Below are 19,824 nucleotides of genomic sequence, written 5' to 3'. Positions count from 1 at the left end.
TTACTGTATTTTTGATCAAATAAATGCAGCCTAGGTGTGAATAAGAGACTTCCTTCAAAAACATTTAAAAAATCTAATGACCCCCCAAATTTTTAAACGGCTGTGTGTATTAATATAAAGAAGAACGAAGAAAATCTTGTCAAGAGACAAAAGATACAGATTTAGAATACTGAGCATTAAAAATAGAATTTTAACATATCAATCACCTTTTAAACATGTTACTAAAATAGAACTATAAATGTAACAAACCTTGGTGTGGTCAGAGTTCCACTGCAGAATAGTACACATCCCAGGACTCCAAAGACCTGAAGCCACTCCATTTGCAGGTGTGACACTCCAGTGAAAGCACTTACTGAACTATTAAGACTAACAGATGCTTTTAAAGAGCGATCCAACACCTGATCCTTCATCACTCCACCTACACACCTGAGGGAATAACAGCCCATTCACTGGACAATGAAGGGACCTATATAAAGACTTGTATAACATGTTTGAGAAGAACTAACAGAGCAAAGATAAATCATTTAATGAATCAAATCTTAAATGTTGCAATGAAATGTGGAGTTTAAATTCATGGGAAATAAACAAACAAACAAACAAACAAACAAACATTTTTTGCTCATAAATTAATAATGTAGGTAGTAATAAAAAGTAAAAGTTGCATGTGTGTTTCTCCATCATGCCGACAGATGTCGCTGTTTAAAAAGACATTGGAACGTCACACGTGTGACGCAGAGGTGAGAGGTCGGAGCGTCGTCCTGCTGCACTCACGAGAGAATGACAACATTACGAGCTTTCACGTGCGATGATCTGTTTAAATTCAACAATATGTGAGTTATAGAATTACAAATTATATAATAGCGCTGGTAATTACCATTTCAGAAATGTGCTTTAGCGTTACCATCGTAAAGTGAAGGCACTACTAGACTAATACCTTAATTTCAGTACCATGGTATTACTGAAACACCTTCTTTGTACTATGGTACCGCTAAAGTTGTTAAATGTTAATTAAGATCATATTGCGCATGATGATGCAGCACAGTTTACTAACAGAAAGTAGATGCATTCATGTATTTATGTACAAGGAACATGGTACTTTCTGCTTGTATACTGTGCTGCATCATTTATATTGATAATTATGTACTTGTTGTATAACATTTAGTGATAAGCTAGTTTTACTTATTAATATTATAAGTTTAATATTGTATTTGTCCGCATATTTACATGTTATATCTGATTTAGCTTTGTTTATATGCTGCTCATCATATATGAGATTGTGATATTTAAATGAATTTGTGTGTTTGTATCCCACAGTAATCTGGACCCCCTGACAGAAACTGTATCCTTTAAAACAATTACAAACTGTTATGTGGATTATCAGCCTGTCATGAATCGTTTTACTCTTTATTGCACGCATATTTGTGTTTTATTCTTAACTTTCATTCATTGTACAGTATGGAATTCCCTTCTATCTTCAGTATTTGGCTCACTGGCCGGAGTATTTCATAGTAGCAGAAGCTCCGGGAGGTGAACTGATGGGCTACAGTGAGTGAAATGTGTTTTCAGTTTAACATTTTAGTTGATAGTGCATTGAATATTCAGACATTATTTACTCACTCATATGTCCTTCCAATCCTGTATGACTTTCTCTTCTGTGGAATATAAAAAAGACATGTTTAGAAGAATGCTCATGCTGCTCTTTTCCATACATTGAAAGCACTGAGGAACAGACAGAAATTTTGCTAACCTTTTAAAGGATTAGTTCACTTCAGAATTAAAATTTACTGATAATTTACTCACTTCGATGTCATCCAAGATGTTTGTGACTTTCTTTCTTCAGTCGAACAGAAATTAAGGATTTTTCTCCATATAGTGGACTTCAATAGCTACCAATGGGTTGAAGGTCCAAATGTCAGTTTCATTGCAGCTTGAAAGAGCTCTACATGATCCCAGATGAGGAACAAGAGTCTTATCTAGAAAAACGATCAGTTATTTTCTAAAAAAATACAACGATTTCGGACGATTTTTGAAAATGAGATGCCTTACTGCGGTACTTCCACCTACGTCATGTGTGACCTTTCCAACGTAATGCGTGGCGCATCACAGAGCAGTGCAAGACAAGCATTTATGGTTAAAAAAATATATAATTTTTATTTTTTTTAGAAAATGACCGATCATTTTACTAGATAAGACTCTTATTCCTCGTCTGGGATCATGTAGAGCTCTTTGAAGCTGAACTGAAACTGACATTTGGACCTTCAACCCATTGAACTCCAGTGAAGTCCACTATATGGAAAAAAATCCTGGAATGTTTTCCTCAAAAACCTTCATTTCTTTTTGACTGAAGAAAGAAAGACACAAACATCTTGGTATGACATGGAGGTGATGAAATTATCAGGAAATTTTAATAGTGGGTATGCATAGATGTCACTTTCCCACCGGAACGCTCCCTCAGCTGGACTGAGTGGCAAAAGAACCTGCCACATGACTGGATTTAATAGGGGAAACTGCGAAAATGTGAGTAAAACAAATGTTTAACGTTACACTAAAGGTTGGGCTCGAAAGTGTTCCTTATAACACGTCAAAGAAACCTAATCCATGGATATTAGCATGCAGCCAGGAATCGTGTTTCCTGACATTTATATGTGCCTGATTTCGACACCGGGGAAATAAATAAAGCAAATCGACTGTGAACGCTTTATATAAATACAAGGTCTAAATTGGAGCGATCATTATATCGATGTTATATATTTCGTCATATCGTCCAGCCCTAAAACTTGTGTAGAATTTGTCAGTGTTTATTTAAAAACACCCAATTATGCAGAATATAAGATGGTAAATATTTAATTGATGAGTTGTCAACACAATATTACGGAAGAGGATTAGGGCTAAGCAATAATAAAAAAATAAAACCATCTCGAGATTAAAGTTGTTAAATTACGAGAAAAAACTTGTTAAATTTCGAGAAAAAAGTCGAGATAAAATGTTGAGAATAAACTTGTTAAATTACGAGAAAAAATTCATTAAATTATGAGAATAAATTCGTTAATTTAATGACTTTATTCTCAATATTTTATCTCGACTTTTTTCTCAAAATTTAATGACATTTTTCTCATAATTTAACAACTATTTTCTTGTAATTTAATGACTTTATTCTCAACATTTTATCTCGACTTTTTTCTCGAAATTTAACGAGTTTTTTTTCTCGTAATTTGACGAGTTTATTCTCAACATTTTATCTCGACATTTTTCTCGAAATTTAACGAGTTTTTTCTCGAAATTTAACAACTTTAATCTTGAGATGGTTTTATTTTTTTATTATTGCTTGGCCCTAATCCTCTTCCGTACAATATATAACAATACAATGTATACGGTATGATTTTACCCCAAAATCCAACATTTTGACACAAAGTGATAACTGCAAAACATGTTTCTTTGCCTGGAGTCCAGCTCTTTCTGTGACCTATTTGCTTCTTTTTTCTGTAGGTTTCAGCAGTCTGTAAAACTATACCTCAGATTTTGTGTGAAAGCTATTTGTACAGTCAGTCGCAAAGCACTTTCCTCTTTTGGATGTGTTTTGTGTGTTTTTTTCGTGGTATTCATGCTGAAAACCAATGCTGCCACTCAGTGGGCATAACTGCAGTCATAACGGTCGATGGGAATGTCACATGCATTTCCTCTATTCTGAAGTGAACTAATCCTTTAAAGGTGTTATAGAGGATGTTTTGTTTTATACATTTTTGCAATATTACTTGAAACTGTCTTTACTAACTGATAAAAGACTATTTATTAGGTGCACTGAAAGGAATAATATCAATATACATCATCTGTGCACGAGGTAGGGCCTTAAAAACATCAGCCAATCACACAAACGATTGGCCCTCTAGCTTGTCAATCACTGCCATGACGTTCCTTGTGAGAGATGTGCACGCTCCAGTAACTTTCCACAGGCGCCACATGCAATGTTTTTGTCAGGAATAACAACTGTAGATTATGAGTTACCTGCGGTGAGTCCGACCACCGTGAGTGCCGGTGGTAAACAAACACTCGTGCACGAGTTTTGGGAGGCGTTCCCTCGAAATGAGCTGTGAAGGAGGGGGGCTGTTCTTACGCATGCGCTCATTTCAAAAACTCACTAACAGTCTTTGGTATCTCAGTCGTCGAAAACATCCTCTATAGCACCTTTAACTCAAGTCAGCATATTACTTTTAATGAAAGCAATCCATTTTTCTTGTTCCTGAGAGAAACAACATATGCAACAAGCTTAGATTGTGAATAATTTATGTTACATACCAGAATGAGTTAAAGGGGAGGCGCTGAAAAGTAAAAGGGATTGATGATGTCATCTGAAAAGGAAAGTTGTTTCAGAAGTGGAGCAAATGATTACTTTTTAATCCAAAATTATGAAGACAAACTTTTTTTCTTAAGAAAAAGATGCACTGATGAATTGTTCGCTATAAGACCAGCAACTAGGGTCAATTTCGGTTTCATGTCAACAGTCAGATTGGAGAGTGTATATATATATATATATATATATATATATATATATATATATATATATATATATATATATAACCTGTATGTCAATTGTCATCCTGTAGTCATGGGAAAGGCAGAAGGATCCGTGGCCAGGGAGGAGTGGCACGGGCACGTCACCGCTCTGTCTGTGGCCCCAGAGTTCAGACGACTGGGTCTGGCTGCTAAACTCATGGAGATGCTAGAGGAGATCTCAGAAAGGTAGAGCCAACTTTACAAAAGTGTAAAAATGAAAGCAGGCAGAACAGTCAAATCTGAAATCATATTATTAGCTGTAACATGACATCAGACATTAGTTTTGTCAACAATATATCTGTGTCCTGATTCTAAACAATGACTTATTTTGTGTTTCTCTTCTGTTTAGGAAGGGCGGATTCTTTGTGGATCTCTTTGTGAGGGTTTCCAACCAAGTTGCTGTGAATATGTACAAACAGCTGGGCTACAGCGTGTACAGAACGGTTATAGAATATTACTCTGCCAGTAACGGTGAACCTGACGAAGATGCTTATGGTGAGCTTTTCACTTGTTTCACATTATCAGTGAACTAAACCCCACTGAGACCTCTAGCATCACGGTAAAGCTAAACTCATGTTTTCCTCAGAAAATGTACAATACTGATTTGAACTGTTCTTTCATTTGACAGATATGAGGAAGGCTTTATCCAGAGACACAGAGAAGAAATCCATAATTCCGCTTCCGCATCCTGTCCGACCAGAAGATATTGAATAACACTAATATGTGGCTCTCTGAAATGATCAACATCCAACTGGGAAAACAGACATTTGCTTTTTGTGTCACACTATTGATTTGAAATGTCAGAGAGTCACTGCTTTGAATGGATTCTTTGAATTGTTGTTTTCTATTGGGTTAATAAAGCTGAAACTAAAGGACATTGGAACTGTAGTTACATGAAATAAAAAGGTTAAATTGAAAACTTGGATGATTTGTCTTTTTAAACAAAATATACAACTTTTGTTCAGGTTGACACCTAATTAGCATACTGGAAACAGTAATGGTCAGGGTCATATACTATTTTTCCTCTGATTTCCTCATTTTCCCCATAATACTTTAAGGGCAGTCAAAATAAAACAAGGGAAGACAGTACGGACATAAAAACATATATAAAAAAAACTTTATCTTGTAAATGTGTGTCCATGCACAGTAAATAAATTCAATTAACAGTATTCTGCCTCTGCATTCTTATTGTATTAGTTATTTAAAGGGTTAGTTCACCCAAAAATGAAAATTCTGTCATTTATTACTCACCCTCATGCCGTTCTACACCCGTAAAACCTTCGTTAATCTTCGTTAATCTTCAGAACACAATTTAAGATATTTTAGCTGAAATCCGATGGCTCCGTGAGGCCTCCATAGGGAGCAATGGACACTTCCTCTCTCAAGATCCATTAATGTACTAAAAACATATTTAAATCGGTTCATGTGAGTACAGTGGTTCAATATTAATATTATAAAGCGACGAGAATATTTTTGGAGCGCCAAAAAAACAAAATAACGACTTATATAGTGATGGCCGATTTCAAAACACTGCTTCAGGAAGCATCGGAGCATAAATGAATCAGTGTGTCGAATCAGGATTCAGATCGCGTGTCAAACTGCCAACGGCTGAAATCACGTGACTTTGGCGCTCCGAACAGCAGATTCGACATACTGATTCATCTGTGCTCCGATGCTTCCTGAAGCAGTGTTTTGAAATGGCCATCACTAAATAAGTCGTTATTTTGTTTGTTTTTTGGCGCTCCAAAAATATTCTCGTCGCTTTATAATATTAATATTGAACCACTGTACTCATATGAACCGATTTAAATATGTTTTTAGTACCTTTATGGATCTTGAGAGAGGAAGTGTTATTGCTCCCTATGAAGGCCTCACGGAGCTATCGGATTTCAACTAAAATATCTTAATTTGTGTTCTGAAGATTAACGAAGGTTTTACGGGTGTTGAACGTTATGAAGGTAAGTAATAAATGACAGAATTTTCATTTTTGGGTGAACTAACCCTTTAAGTGTAGATCCACAGCAAAATAATTTGCACATCATCATGGATAACAGGAACATTTGTTATATGATTCCCTCTGATTCTTCAACTACTATGTAAGCAACACGTGTGATTGCAAGTCAGCTCGAGGATGCCTTTTCAAAGTCACAATGAACCAAATCACGTCTCCTTTAGGACCCCAAGCGATTCAAATTGCTTTTAATAGGTACTCTCTTTAGTGCCTGATTACAATTCCAACAAAATAATGTTATGATAAATATTGTTTCAACTACAATGACCATTTATGTCTGTATTAGTTAGCTTATATACTAGTTAAGCATACATTAGCTTGATAGCTTAGTTTATACGTACATTTGCACTTACCCTACATGTATTCACAATCATCTTTAATGTAATTGTGTGTTGAATTAAGTGTTAAATGTCCAAATATTTAAGTTATAAATAAAACAAATTAATGACGTTCATTATTCACTGAATAGGCTATTAATATTATATTATTATTTTAGTCTATTTATTAATTAACAGTTAATCAAGTGTGAAATGACATTCAATTGGTTTTATTATGCACTAGTGTGTTTTTGTATGCATTATATAGTAAGCTATGCATATTTTAAATATGCATAGCTTAAGATACATTTATGACATTTTGATTAAACATTTGACTTAATATTAATTAAACATGCAAAGATTAATTGTTCACAATAAGATCGATAATATGCATTTAGAAAATAGACAGGGTGAATTTTCATTGCACGACTTTAAAGTGAACAAGCGTTTTTATATATATATATATATATATATATATATATATATATATATATATATATATATATATATATAAAAATAAAAACAATCAGCACAAGAATGTTTGGTTCACACCTTTATTTTGTTACAAAAGAAAAGAGACAAAGAAACAGACAAATAATATGTTAAGTTCCAACCACACCAGTTCACTGTTTTTCCTCGTTCGCCTTCGTTTGTTCTGTCTTATCTTTGTCGTCTTTGTGGTCGCCATCACTCTCGCTGTCACTGCTGCTGCTGCTGCTGCTACTGCTCTCATCATCATCGTCACGATCGTCATAGTCATTTTCCGTCTGTTCCCTGTGGGCCGCAGGCTCCTGCTCCTCTGGTTCTGAGCTCTCCTGTGCTTCCTTCCCTTGAGGAACCTGCTGTTCTTCTTCTTCTTCTTCTTCTTCCTGCTCTTCCTCATCCTCCTGCTGCTGCTGCTGTTTCTTCCACATTTTGGCCATGGCCAGCAGTTTGAGGTTGGGCTGATTGGCAGCATCCTCTGGGAAGATGTAGTCGTAATATTCTTCCCAACCTGCATCCGACTAATAAACCAATGACATCATGTTAGTTATGACTAGTCGATGCAAGAAAAAACACCCACAAAATTGACACGAAAAGACTCTCACCCCGTCCTCCGCTGTGATCTTCCTCCTCTTCTTCACCTTCTCAGGCAGGAGTTTCCGGACTCTGTCTTTGTTGGCGAACGATCCAAACTCCTCCTCAAAGTCTCTCCAGGACTCCAGGAGCATCAGACGTTCCTCCTTCTCCTCACAGCCATGCATACTCTTATTGGCCTCCTCGTAGATTTGTCTGCATCGCTGTATGCGGTCGTCGCTGTCAATGGACATCTCAAACTGGGCATAGCTGATCCAGACCTACAATTGGAAGAGATTGGGATCAGCCGAGTAGGATATTTATTTAAAACGAGCATGCCGTGTTGCCGTCATTTTGATTGCTTACTTTGACATGTTGAGTACGCTGTAACAGTCTCTTGTACAGTCCTCTCGTGTTCTCGTATTCTTCTTGCTCGATCTCAAAGTCGATGTATGACTTCCACAGCACCTGATGTAAACAATACAGTGGAGAAACGGTTAAGAATTACCTTTATCCCAGCCCGACATATGAAGTAATAGTCAAATGGAATAGTTCCAATCTGAGCAAAAATATGCAATTTGGTGCAGCTGCTGATATTTACATGACCAAAAAGATGAAATTGATAGCTTGTAAATTAATGAGATCTTTATTAATATAAATGTCAGTAATCACTCTATATCGCCCAACAATATGTCTTAGTAAGATGATATTTAAATTCTTAGTTTTATGATCAAAGCTCTGTTGCTTCAAAAAAATATAATGCAATGAATACAATGATGATCAAAGATGAACTAATAAACGTTCCTCAAAAGCCTCATGGATTGTATTTGATACTTATATTTGTATTTGATTTGAATATTATTTTCTTCTAAAAAATGATGTATGGATAATAAAGTAAACATAAGAATTTACTTGATCCGACTGCTTGGTCTGAACCAGACTTTGATCAAAATTAAATGTGAAAATGGCCTGGAAGGAACCAATAACTGTAGAAAGAGAGATACGTGAAGTTCTGACCTCTGGCATGTCCAGTCGTGGTTGTCCAATGGCCAGTTCAAATATAGCTCTGGCCCGTTCTGTGTCTCCCAGGATTGTCTCCAGCTCTGCAAACTTGATCCAGGTGGTGCAGTTCTCTGGACTGAACTCCAGGTACTTCTCGTAGAGCTTCCTGCAGCGGTCAAACTCCCTCAGCTGTAGCTCCAGCTCGATGTAGCCTTTAAACAGTTTGTTTTTGGGACACTTCCCGATGGCTGTGCCCTGATAGGACAAAGGTCAGAGGTCATATACAATACCTTATAATAAACTTGAACCATTTCGTCTGGGTAAGATGTTTGAAAGTAGTCTCTTCTGCTCACCAAGACTGCATTTATTTGATCAAAAATACAGTAAAAAACAGTAATATTGTGGAATATTATTATTTAAAATGAGTGTTTTCTATGTGAAAATACTTTAATATAGTTTAAAACTTTATAAAGCTGAATTTTCAGCATCATTACTCCAGTCTTCAGTGTCACATGACCCTTCAGAAATCATTCTAATATGCTGATTTGCTGCTCAAGTAACATTTCTGATTATTATCAATGTTAAAAACAGTTGTGATGCTTATTATATTTATGGAAAATATGATATATATTTTTTCAGGATTCTTTGAAAAGGACAGCATTTATTTGAAATAGAAAACTTTTCACTTTTGATCAATTTCATGCATACTTGCTGAATAGAAGTATTAAATTCTTTCTTTCAAAAAAAAAAACAAAAAAAAGTATAAAAGTATAAATCAGTTTTAGAGTGAAAAACTTACCAAGCCTCGTCTAGCATTCTGGAGGTTCTTTTGTCGGATTTCAAACTGCCCATATAAGAGCCAAATCTTGGCAAATGTAAACTGAGTATAAAAAAAGCATATATAGTTAGAAAACTATTAAAAATAATTAAACTTAGAAATGGTAGCAACAGCATAATGTAAAACCTTTTCACAGGAAAAAAATACACCGTCAAGCACAACATTTTCTTTTTTTCAGATGTTGAAATGGTTGCAAATTCTCCACAAGGGTGCAGAATTATGAAGTTTAAGGATTATTTTACCACAAATAACATGAAGTAGTTATGGATAGTATTTTTACCACTATTAAGACAATTTTACCTTTTTGTGTGGTATAACCTCCAGACATGCCTGGTACACCTGCCTCGTTCTCTCAGGGTCCTAAACAAAATTTACTACATCAAACTCTGCCTCAAAAACATGAACATGTTATTACAAGACTGTACTACTGAATGCTGAATACTTCAGCTGACTGATCTCTCATACCTTGACCTCCAGCTCCTCATAGAGAGCGTAGTTAATCCACAGGTAGATGTAGCGTCTCCAGTGTCTCTTCTCTTGGATGGGGGGGATGTTGGATATCGCTCTCTCATACACTTCTCTAACCGTGTCTGCATCGGCGTCACTCTCCACCAGGCGCAGGTAATCAAACCAAGCATCATAATTATGTGGGCTGGCCTATACAGGAGGAAATTATGTAAAAAAAAAAAAAAAAAGCAACAGAGTCATTAAGCCAGAAACTGATGCTTTGAACTTGGCTAAAACTACAAACAGGTTTAGTAAAGACCAAATAGTTTTTTAAAAACCGTATTTATGACATTTTGACTGAGGATTAACAGTCATCTAAATATTTATAATTGTTTCTGTTGTCACTTACAGTGTAAAATTCATATACATACATATGAAGTAATTTATTCATATGGAAACAAAAAATGTTTGCAAAGCATGTATCCATGGGTTTCATGTGACGTCACTGTATTCTATCGCCGCCATATTTGTGACCGGTCACAGCTGAGCGCTCTGTTTAAGTCTATGGTGACAGCGGCTACAACTAGCAGAGGAAGGCCAACGAAACACTCTCAGAAGGTTCACAGCAAATTTACAATATGTGGTGCTGTTAGCTGTTTCAACAGTCGTCAGAACTACACATTTATTTGATCCCAAAGGAGTTCGATCGGCAGAATTATTGGCTTCATTCAGAAAGGACCATACCACTGGCAGCCAAACAGCAATGCACAACATTAATAACTGCTGGGACTGTCATTTACATAAGATTATAATTGTATACAATTTTGTATTAAAATATTGTGAATTCTAGTTGCTGTGTTTCGGCGTGTTATTACAGGATGAACAAATTCACGACACGAGCTGCCTACATTACTTAGTTCAAGTACATGCGCGCATGATTTTGTGCAAATATAAGTTGTAATTTTATGTCTGTCTTGTATAAATATATATGAATTACCCTATATAGGATGTGTTCCATTGAGTTAATTAACTTAAAGCGCTTCATTTTACGGATGTTCATTCAGCGCGCGCAGCTCAAATAATACTATCAAAATGAGATGATTTGAGAAAAAAATCTGTTATTGTTCGTGATCCTTATTAATCAAACCATGTGTTGCTGAATATAATACAAGAACAATATAAGAGCTAGTTATTAAAAATAATGTATCATTTTAAAAAAAAAAATATGAAAGTTTTAATATTACTGTAAACATTTTAATGACTTAATCATTGCTGTTTGAGCTGCACACGCTGAAGCTGAAGAGAATAAAAACCCGTAAACAAAGTTAATTAACTCAATGGAACACATCCTATATAAGGTAATTCATATATATTTATACAAGATAGACATAAAATTACAACTTATATTTGCACAAAATCATGCACGCATGTACTTGAACTAAGTAATGTAGGCAGCTCGTGTCGTGAATTTGTTCATCCTGTAATAACACGCCGAAACACAGCAACTAGAATTCACAATATTTTAATACAAAATTGTATACAATTATAATCTTATGTAAATGAAAGTCCCAGCAGTTATTAATGTTGTGCATTGCTGTTTGGCTGCCAGTGGTGTCGTCCTTTCTGAATGAAGCCAATAATTCTGCCGATCTAACTCCTTTGGGATCAAATAAATTTGCAGTTCTGACGACTGTTGAAACGGCTAACAGCACCACATATCCCAGACATATTGTAAATTTGTTGTGAACCTTCTGAGAGTGTTTCGTTGGCCTTCCTCTGGTAGTTGTAGCTGCTGTCAGAATAGACTTAAACAGAGCGCGCAGCTGTGACCGGTCACAAATATGGCGGCGGGCATAGCGGAAGTGACGTCTTTGAAACCCATGGATACACATTGTACCATGCCAAATTAATTTTTAATAAATGTAAAATCATTTTTTATATATATATATATATATATATATATATATATATATATATATATATATATATATATATATATATATATAATCATTTAATCAAAGTTCATCAAAGTTGTCTTATGAAGGTTTTAGGACAACTTTGATGAAAGGATCTGATCCACTTCAAATGTTGACTACTGTATATATATATCTGAAGTTGTGTGAAGAGTTCACTTAAAACAATACAAAGGCACATATAAATAACTTAAAATGTGAGTTTTGACCAGGAAATTACATAATAACAATAAATAAGCAAACTTTACACACCTTGACTTCCTCTTCGTACTGAAACCTCCTTTTGCTGACGATCACATCTTCGATTCCTCTCCTGTCTCCAAACCTCTTCTCAAACACGGTGTAGTTCTTAAACAGCTCCTGGGCCTGTTGCTTGGGGATTCGGTCCAAAGCGTATTTATAGATGACGCGAACTCTCTCAAACTGAAAGACACAAAGGGAATGGTCACGTGTGAACAGGAAACATCTTGTTTATTGGATGACATGAATGCAGGATGGCATACCTCTTTCTGCTTCTCCTCAAATCTGGCAAAAGCCACGTAGAGGCTCTCGCTGATGTGATCCTCACCAAAAAACTCTACGGCCCTCTCAAACACTTTCCTCCCGAGAGCGATGTAGCCGTGCTTCTCTTCAAAGTTAGCGTACTTGATCCAGTTCTTCACTTCAGGATGGACCATCACGAGTGCTCTGCTGTTAAGGAACGTAACTACATTTTTTATGTAACAGCCATTCAATCTCAAATGAGAAATTATATAATAAACATGATTTAAATGCATTTATTTATTTGCACATATTTCAAGGCAAGTAAAATGTATTTGTAAAGCACTTTTCATAATACACACTGTTTCAAAGCAACTTTACAGAAATTCATGATGTTATTGTCTATAATATCTTAATAGTCGCATACAGCAGATTAGAGCTGGGCGATTATTTTGTTTACATTTTGCAACAATACAAGCAATCAAACAGTTGAGATATGTTATATAGAATATAGTGTATATTGCACTACATGAGTTTACTGTATGTGTGCGGGTTAAGCTGGACATACATATATAAAGAACTGGATGATAATATAATTACATTTTGCAACAAAAATCAATTAGTATATGCTATATAGTATATATTGCTTTACGTTAATGTACTTTATGTATCCGAAAAAAGTTGTATATAATATTTCAGAGTGAACAGATGATTCATGAAAGGATATATTTCTCATAGATGCTCCGGGCCTTGTCCACCTCCTTATAGCGCAGCTCAAAGTTGATGTAAGAATGCCAGGCCTGTTCCTCCGGCTCCCACTCCATCCAGCGCTCAAACACCTGCCTACAGCCGGCAACGTTCCCCAGCATCTCCTCCATATAGGTGTACTTGTACCTGGTGTATAAACACATGAGTCACAAGAAGAAAAAACTAAGAGTATTGTTGTTTAAATACATTATTGTCTGTATGATCTAGGGTTGTCAAAAGTACCGGTACTGCGTTACCAAGTCGGTACGGAGATATTAAAAGTGTGTGATACCAGGATTTTTTGCAGTACCGGTAGTACAGAGTATATTCGTCACCCACTAAAGGTGGCTGCTTTCAAACGCTTCTGTGTGTATCTGTGTAAGCACTCTGTGAAGAGCATCAAAGGTTTCTATTAACAACGTGTTTCTGAAGCGTTGATCATTGTAGCCAATCACAGACATATATGTTGAGTGTGTGAACACAATGACCAATCAGAGGCGCTTAAGTTAGTCAAAATCTGCTCAACACAGAGGAGTTTTCATTCACCGTGCTTTAGAGTTCTGCATGTTTGCGTATCCTTTCATTATTACCAACAAAGTGTAAACGATGTAAAAAAGAGATTCGCAGGAGTGTAGATCTCAGTGAGGAGGTGCTGAACATAGTCTAAGTGATTAACAGCCCCCATTTACAATTTGAATAAAAGTTTAGTTTTTCATGCTGCTCAGTGCACTGCAAAGTTTCTGGATTTACAACTGTATTTAAATGCATGATTGAATCTGAAACTGCAATGATTGACATTGATATAACCATAGCAACAGACAGGACAAAACAATCTGATACTGTATGTCAAAAATGCATCTGTGCATTAAGTCTTAGAGTGTAAATGCAAACTAACAGACCTGACACTTGTTTTATGTAATGTGTATGTCTTTCTTCATCCATTTTATTACTAATTTTTCACTTGATTTTTTTTTTATAAGCAATGTTTACTTATAAACATTTGAAGGCTACATGTGGTTTAAATATTATTATTATTTACTTATAAATAATATAGTCATTTAATATAATATTTTTATTTTCAAATAGTTTAAGAAAATAGTTCCAAAAGTTTTTGCTGTGCTACCAAAATTGATACAGAGAACCTGGCATTTTGGTATAGTGACAACTCTAATATAATCATGATGAGAAAGCGTACCAGAACTGATTCACACGGGGCAGGATGGTGATGGCTCGGTCCCAGATGTTGCGAGAGTGATTCACCTGCCGGTTCTTCATCTCCATCTCCGCATACTTCAGCCACAGCGTGATATTGCGGTGATCTACGTCGAGCGCACGCTCGTAAATGGAGCGAGCTCTGAAGACAATGAAAAAAAAAAAGAGTTAAGGAATTGCCTCCAGTCCGCAATTCATTCAGTAGGTGCTGAACAGAAACTCACCTCTGGACCTCTTGCAGGCTCTCCTCCCATTGTGCGTACTTGATCCAGTTGCTGATGACAGTTCTGTTCTTCCTGATGTTGTCTTCAAACCCCTGTGTTGAGAGAAAAAACGAACTTTATTAATTTCTTTGGCTTTTAATATTATATATATATATATATATATATATATATATATATATATACACACACACACACATTATGATGCAATTTTTAGTATAATTTTTGCATTATTTTAGTAATAATGCAATTTTTAGATCATGGACCATGGCAAGTCACGTTTTTCTATATGATATTAACATGTTTTCTGGACATGTACTATGGTATAATACCATGTTTTCTGAAGATGGTATTGTCATGGTACATGCATTAAAAACATGTTTTATTGCATATACCTTGCTAATATTAGGTTTTTAAGGCACATACCATGCTAACACCATATTTTCTGGACACACACTATGGTAATATTGTGTTTTCTGAAGATTTACCTTGGTAATGTCATGGTATTGTCATTGTACATGCTTAAAAAACATGTTTCATTGTATGTATCTTGCTAATATTATGTTTTTGAGGCACATATCATGACAACACCATATTTTCTGGACGTGTACTATGGTAATACCATATTTTTTGGACATGTACCATGGTAATGTCATGGTTTTAAACCGTGAACCATGGCAAAATTGTGTTTTATGCCATGTACCTAGCTAATACTATGCTTTTTGGGGCACGTACCATGAAAACACCATGTTTTCTGGACATGTTCCATGGTAATGTCATGTTTTTAAACCATGAACCATGGCAAAATCATGTTTTATGTACTGTGTACCATGCTAATACTGTGCTTTTCTGGGCACATACCATGAAAACATCACAGTTTGTGGACACGTACCATGGTAATGTCATGGTGTTACCATGGTACATGCATTAAAACATGTTTTGTTACATGTACCTTGTTAATATTATGTTTTTAAGGCACATAACATGCCAACACCATATTTTCTGGACACGCACTATGGTAATACTGTGTTTTCTGAAGATGTACCATGGTATTGCCATTGTACATGCTTAAAAAACATGTTTCATTGTATGTATCTTGCTAATATTATGTTTTTGAGGCACATATCATGACAACACCATGTTTTCTGGACATGTACTATAGTAATACCATATTTTTCTGGACATGTACCATGGTAATGTCATGTTTTTAAACCATGAACAATGGCAAAATCATGTTTTATGTACTGTGTACTGTGCTTTTCTGGGCACATACCATGAAAACATCATGGTTTCTGGACAAGTACCATAGTAATGTCATGGTACACGCATTAAAAACATGTTTTATTGTATGTGTCTTGCTTATATTATGTTTTTGAGGCACATATCATGACAACACCATGTTTTCTGGACATGTACTATAGTAATACCATATTTTTTTGGACATGTACCATGGTAATGTCATGTTTTTAAACCATGAACCATGGCAAAATCATGTTATATGTACCATGTACCATGCTAATACTATGCTTTTCTGGGCACATACCATGAAAACATCGTGGTTTCTGGACATGTACCATAGTAATGTCATGGTATTGTCATGGTAAATGCATTAAAACATGTTTATCGTATGTACTTTGCTAACACTGTTTTTGAGGTACATACCATGATAACACCAAGTTTTCTGGGCATGTACTATGGTAATACCATGTTCTGGCCAATATCCTGATATGTTAATATCATGGTACATGCGAATAGTAACCAAACAGCTTTCTGGTATACATCAAATACCATGGTATTACTTTGATATCAACTTCGTGATCACATAGGCCTACAGATATAGCGCTCATACCTTCCTCTTCCTCAGTTTATAGTCGTTGAGTTCTTCTTTATCGGTGATCTTCTGTTTGGGTGGAGGAGGCAGCAGCTCTAGTTCCCTCTCTTTCGCCTCTCTGAGCAGCTGCTCCGCGGTGATTTGCACCTCTGCAGGGGCTTTATTCTTCACCTGAACACATAACGCAAAATAAATACAAATACAAACCTCGTTTAATCACAACTCTAAATAGTAGATAGTAGTTGTTTACAGAAGAACACAACAACTTCACGTTGTTTACATGCTAATGCTAAGTTGCTATCTCACAAAACATTATTTGGTACCTTCGCCACTTTCGGGATTCTCTGTTTACCCGCCGCGGTGGACGCCATGATTATTACGCTCCTGTCACTTTATTACAAGAAACCTTTATGTAGTTATTTAAGTTTTTAAACTTCGATACGCCGCTAAAGTATTAGCGACGTTCCAGTGCCGTGTGTCGCGAGTCGCGTCTGTCGTGACGCGCTGTAACCTTTGACTCCAGCTACGTCACGGAGTCTCATCACCATGGTTACAGGACGCTTACTAACGGTTAGCGTTAACTGCAGATGAAAGATTACGTGCAAATTACTGCTTTTAAAACACTGTTTTTAGTATTCTAGGTGTGTTTAGTTGTTCTATATTGCCTTTACATTATATTTCTCTTCAATGTAAGTGAATGAAAAATTTTTCTTATTTATTGTGTACAAATGACGAAGCTCAAACTAATTCATCGTGTATCTAAACGTTTGACTGGCAGTGTAGACATGAACATAAAACTGCGATTTTTTTTACAGCTACAACACAATTTATGTCTGTATCTAATCATATTTGTTTATTGTATTAGATTTAAAATGAGCACTATCACTTCATCCGCTGGTAAAGTTGAAAGTGTGACTGTGAGGAGGACAGAATGGTCAGATGCTGAAGAGATCGATAATCTGATCAGGCCTGCAGCTGTTGCTGTGTTTGGGAGACTCAGTGTCATCCATCTACTGTAAGTGTTAAGAGCTAGTCAGTTTAAAGTAGTTAGTATATGTAGTGTGTATTTATGTATGTATGTGATTTTATACACACACACACACACACACACACACACATATATATATATATATATATATATATATATATATATATATATATATATATATATATATATATATGTATATGTGTGTGTGTGTGTGTGTGTGTGTGTGTGTGTATATATCAGGAAACTTTACACAGCTGATTTAAGGCTGCTCTGTGCCTGCTCAGCTCTGTGTAAAGACCTACACTACTGGTCAAAAGTTTGTAAACATTACTATTTTTAATGTTTTTGAACAAAGTCTCTTATGCTCATTAAGGCTGCATTTATTTCATAATAAATACAGAAAAAACAATCATATATTGTGAAATATTATTACAATTTAAAATTATAGTTTTCCATTTTAATATACTTTAAAGTATAATTTATTTCTGTGATCAAAGCTGAATTTTCAGCATCATTACTCCAGTCTTCAGTGTCACATGATCCTTCAGAAATCATTCTAATATGATGATTTGATACTCAGTTATTATCAATGTTGAAAACAGTTATGATACTTCATATTTTTTGGAACCTGTGATACTTTTTTCAGGATTCATTGATGAATAAAAGGTTAAAAAGAACAGCATTTATTCAAAATATAAATCTTTTCTAACAATATAAATCTTTACTATCACATTTTATCAATTTAACACATCCGTGCTGAATAAAAGTATTAATTTCTTTCAAAAAAAGAAAAAAAATTACTGATCCCAGACTTTGGAACAGTAGTGTATATTGTTACAAAAGATTTCTATTTTAAATAAATGCTGATATTTTTTAACTTTTTATTCAGCAAAGAATCCTGAAAAATTATCACAGGTTATAAAATAATATTAAGCAGCACAACTGTTTCCAACATTGATAAATCATGATATTACATTGATTTCTGAAGGATCATGTGACACTGAAGACTGGAGTAATGATGCTGAAAATTCAGCTTTGATCACAGAAATAAATTATATTTTAAAGTATATTAAAACAGAAAAACATAATTTTAAATTGTAATAATATTTCACAATATTATAGTTTTTTTTCCTGTATTTATTATGAAAGCCTTAATGAGCATAAGAGACTTTGTTCAAAAACATTAAAAATAGTAATGTTTCCAAACTTTTGACCGGTAGTGTAATGCTGCATAAAGGCCAGACTAAATCATGCCTGCTCTGATCCACCTTAGCCTCAATAGTATAAAAGTACACTATTAAAACTGCTGTGTAAATGCATTTATGCCACAGTCTGTGTAAAGACACTCAATTGCCACTTCAGAAGCACTTCTGTGCAACCTTTATAGTGTCAATTTGTCATTTGACAATTATAAAGGAGATTTTTGTTTTCATTTCTCATTGCAGTGAGAAAGCCAATTTAGCCGTGACCCTGAGCACCAGTAAGAATGAAGTGCTCGCCCATGCATCTTTCTCAGATCACCCCACTGAAGAGCTAGTGGATCAGGCATGCTGGGAGAATTTACTTCAGAGTCACATAAATGGCGAGAAATTCACTGTAAGCAAAGCAAATCAACCAAGGTGTCCATTAATTTTTAACATATATTTTTTACAGCCCTCTGATAGTCTTGTTTTTCTTTTTTCCAGCCCATGAACACTCTTTTCCTGCGTCTATTTGTGGCTCAGCCCGGCTTCTCCATAGGGGGCGCTAAAGAGATAGTGAGGTAAAATGAAGCTCCTTTGTAAAGGTGAACAGATTTTGTGAAGTCCAACTATAAGCATTACAGTTCGGTCCTATTACATGAATACACACAGTCTGCTCATTGATTTATATTTAACTTAATAAAACAAGACAGATTTTTCTATTGTTATTTGGTTAGAGTGAATATGACCTTAGGCAGCACAAATTGTATTGACTGTATAGCAATGCCTTCCTGTATCCACTCAATCATGTTATATAACATTTCATGATCAAATATTTTTGTTTCCTTCCGATGCAACTTCTAGAACAGTTTTCAATGCCGTTGTGGAGCTGGAACACATCTGCCTTCTGACTTCCTACAGAGACTCACTTGGTAAGAATTAATATTACTTTTTGTATGCTGCCATTGA

At 35.4% G+C, this 19,824-nt stretch overlaps 4 protein-coding genes across 7 annotated transcripts in view; 2 read left to right on the top strand and 2 right to left on the bottom strand.

Moving 5' to 3' along the window:
* The window catches only part of cd109 (CD109 molecule), a 31,631-nt gene extending 26,932 nt beyond the window's left edge, over window positions 1–4,699 (bottom strand). For both annotated transcript variants that reach the window (XM_048208026.1, XM_048208027.1), the window contains exons 1-4: window positions 4,577–4,699; window positions 4,294–4,346; window positions 1,618–1,652; window positions 250–426 (exon numbers count right to left, since the gene is read on the bottom strand). In XM_048208026.1, coding sequence (XP_048063983.1) covers window positions 250–410 — 161 coding nt within the window. In that variant the 5' untranslated portion in view covers window positions 411–426; window positions 1,618–1,652; window positions 4,294–4,346; window positions 4,577–4,699. The remainder of the gene's footprint in view (window positions 1–249; window positions 427–1,617; window positions 1,653–4,293; window positions 4,347–4,576) is intronic.
* Window positions 694–5,470, top strand: naa20 (N-alpha-acetyltransferase 20, NatB catalytic subunit). The gene is made up of 6 exons (XM_048208028.1): window positions 694–830; window positions 1,315–1,339; window positions 1,455–1,545; window positions 4,602–4,737; window positions 4,901–5,046; window positions 5,180–5,470. Exons 1-6 carry the CDS (start codon window positions 778–780, stop codon window positions 5,263–5,265), a joined length of 537 nt encoding a protein of 178 aa, XP_048063985.1. The 5' UTR covers window positions 694–777; the 3' UTR covers window positions 5,266–5,470.
* Window positions 5,471–7,419: 1,949 nt separating this feature from the next.
* Window positions 7,420–17,151, bottom strand: crnkl1 (crooked neck pre-mRNA splicing factor 1). The gene is made up of 14 exons (XM_048208025.1): window positions 17,010–17,151; window positions 16,705–16,857; window positions 14,859–14,950; window positions 14,618–14,776; window positions 13,403–13,569; window positions 12,699–12,877; window positions 12,448–12,618; window positions 10,241–10,432; window positions 10,076–10,135; window positions 9,737–9,817; window positions 8,953–9,192; window positions 8,302–8,403; window positions 7,968–8,216; window positions 7,420–7,883 (listed from the first exon to the last, which is right to left on the bottom strand). The coding sequence occupies exons 1-14, from the start codon at window positions 17,055–17,057 to the stop codon at window positions 7,503–7,505; spliced, it is 2,274 nt and encodes a 757-aa protein (XP_048063982.1). The 5' UTR covers window positions 17,058–17,151; the 3' UTR covers window positions 7,420–7,502.
* Window positions 17,128–19,824, top strand: part of cfap61 (cilia and flagella associated protein 61) — a 38,021-nt gene continuing 35,324 nt past the window's right edge. Inside the window, exons 1-5 of one of the 3 annotated variants that reach the window (XM_048208022.1) lie at window positions 17,128–17,256; window positions 17,552–17,701; window positions 19,120–19,270; window positions 19,360–19,436; window positions 19,720–19,787. In XM_048208022.1, the coding sequence (XP_048063979.1) occupies window positions 17,559–17,701; window positions 19,120–19,270; window positions 19,360–19,436; window positions 19,720–19,787 (439 nt within the window). In that variant the 5' untranslated portion in view covers window positions 17,128–17,256; window positions 17,552–17,558. Of the gene's footprint in view, window positions 17,376–17,551; window positions 17,702–19,119; window positions 19,271–19,359; window positions 19,437–19,719; window positions 19,788–19,824 lie in introns of all 3 variants that reach the window. The other 2 variants (XM_048208023.1, XM_048208021.1) reach the window with 2 other exon arrangements.

This window comes from Megalobrama amblycephala, linkage group LG11 (assembly GCF_018812025.1).
Source record: "Megalobrama amblycephala isolate DHTTF-2021 linkage group LG11, ASM1881202v1, whole genome shotgun sequence".
NCBI lineage: Eukaryota > Metazoa > Chordata > Actinopteri > Cypriniformes > Xenocyprididae > Megalobrama > Megalobrama amblycephala.
Note: the sequence above shows the minus strand (reverse complement) of the source record. Positions and strands in the feature narration are given on the sequence as shown.

What these genes read in the sequence shown, in the direction of transcription:
- naa20 (XM_048208028.1), top strand. Translation starts at nt 778, where the DNA reads ATGACAACATTACGAGCTTTCACGTGCGATGATCTGTTTAAATTCAAC. An exon ending in CTGTTTAAATTCAACAATAT is followed by an intron (nt 831 to 1,314) that starts GTGAGTTATAGA and finishes TGTATCCCACAG; the next exon opens with TAATCTGGACCCCCTGACAG. An exon ending in AGGTGAACTGATGGGCTACA is followed by an intron (nt 1,546 to 4,601) that starts GTGAGTGAAATG and finishes GTCATCCTGTAG; the next exon opens with TCATGGGAAAGGCAGAAGGA.
- crnkl1 (XM_048208025.1), bottom strand. Translation starts at nt 17,057, where the DNA reads ATGGCGTCCACCGCGGCGGGTAAACAGAGAATCCCGAAAGTGGCGAAG. An exon ending in AGTACGAAGAGGAAGTCAAG is followed by an intron (nt 10,433 to 12,447) that starts GTGTGTAAAGTT and finishes CCTCCTGTATAG; the next exon opens with GCCAGCCCACATAATTATGA. An exon ending in AGCGTACTCAACATGTCAAA is followed by an intron (nt 8,217 to 8,301) that starts GTAAGCAATCAA and finishes TTCCAATTGTAG; the next exon opens with GTCTGGATCAGCTATGCCCA.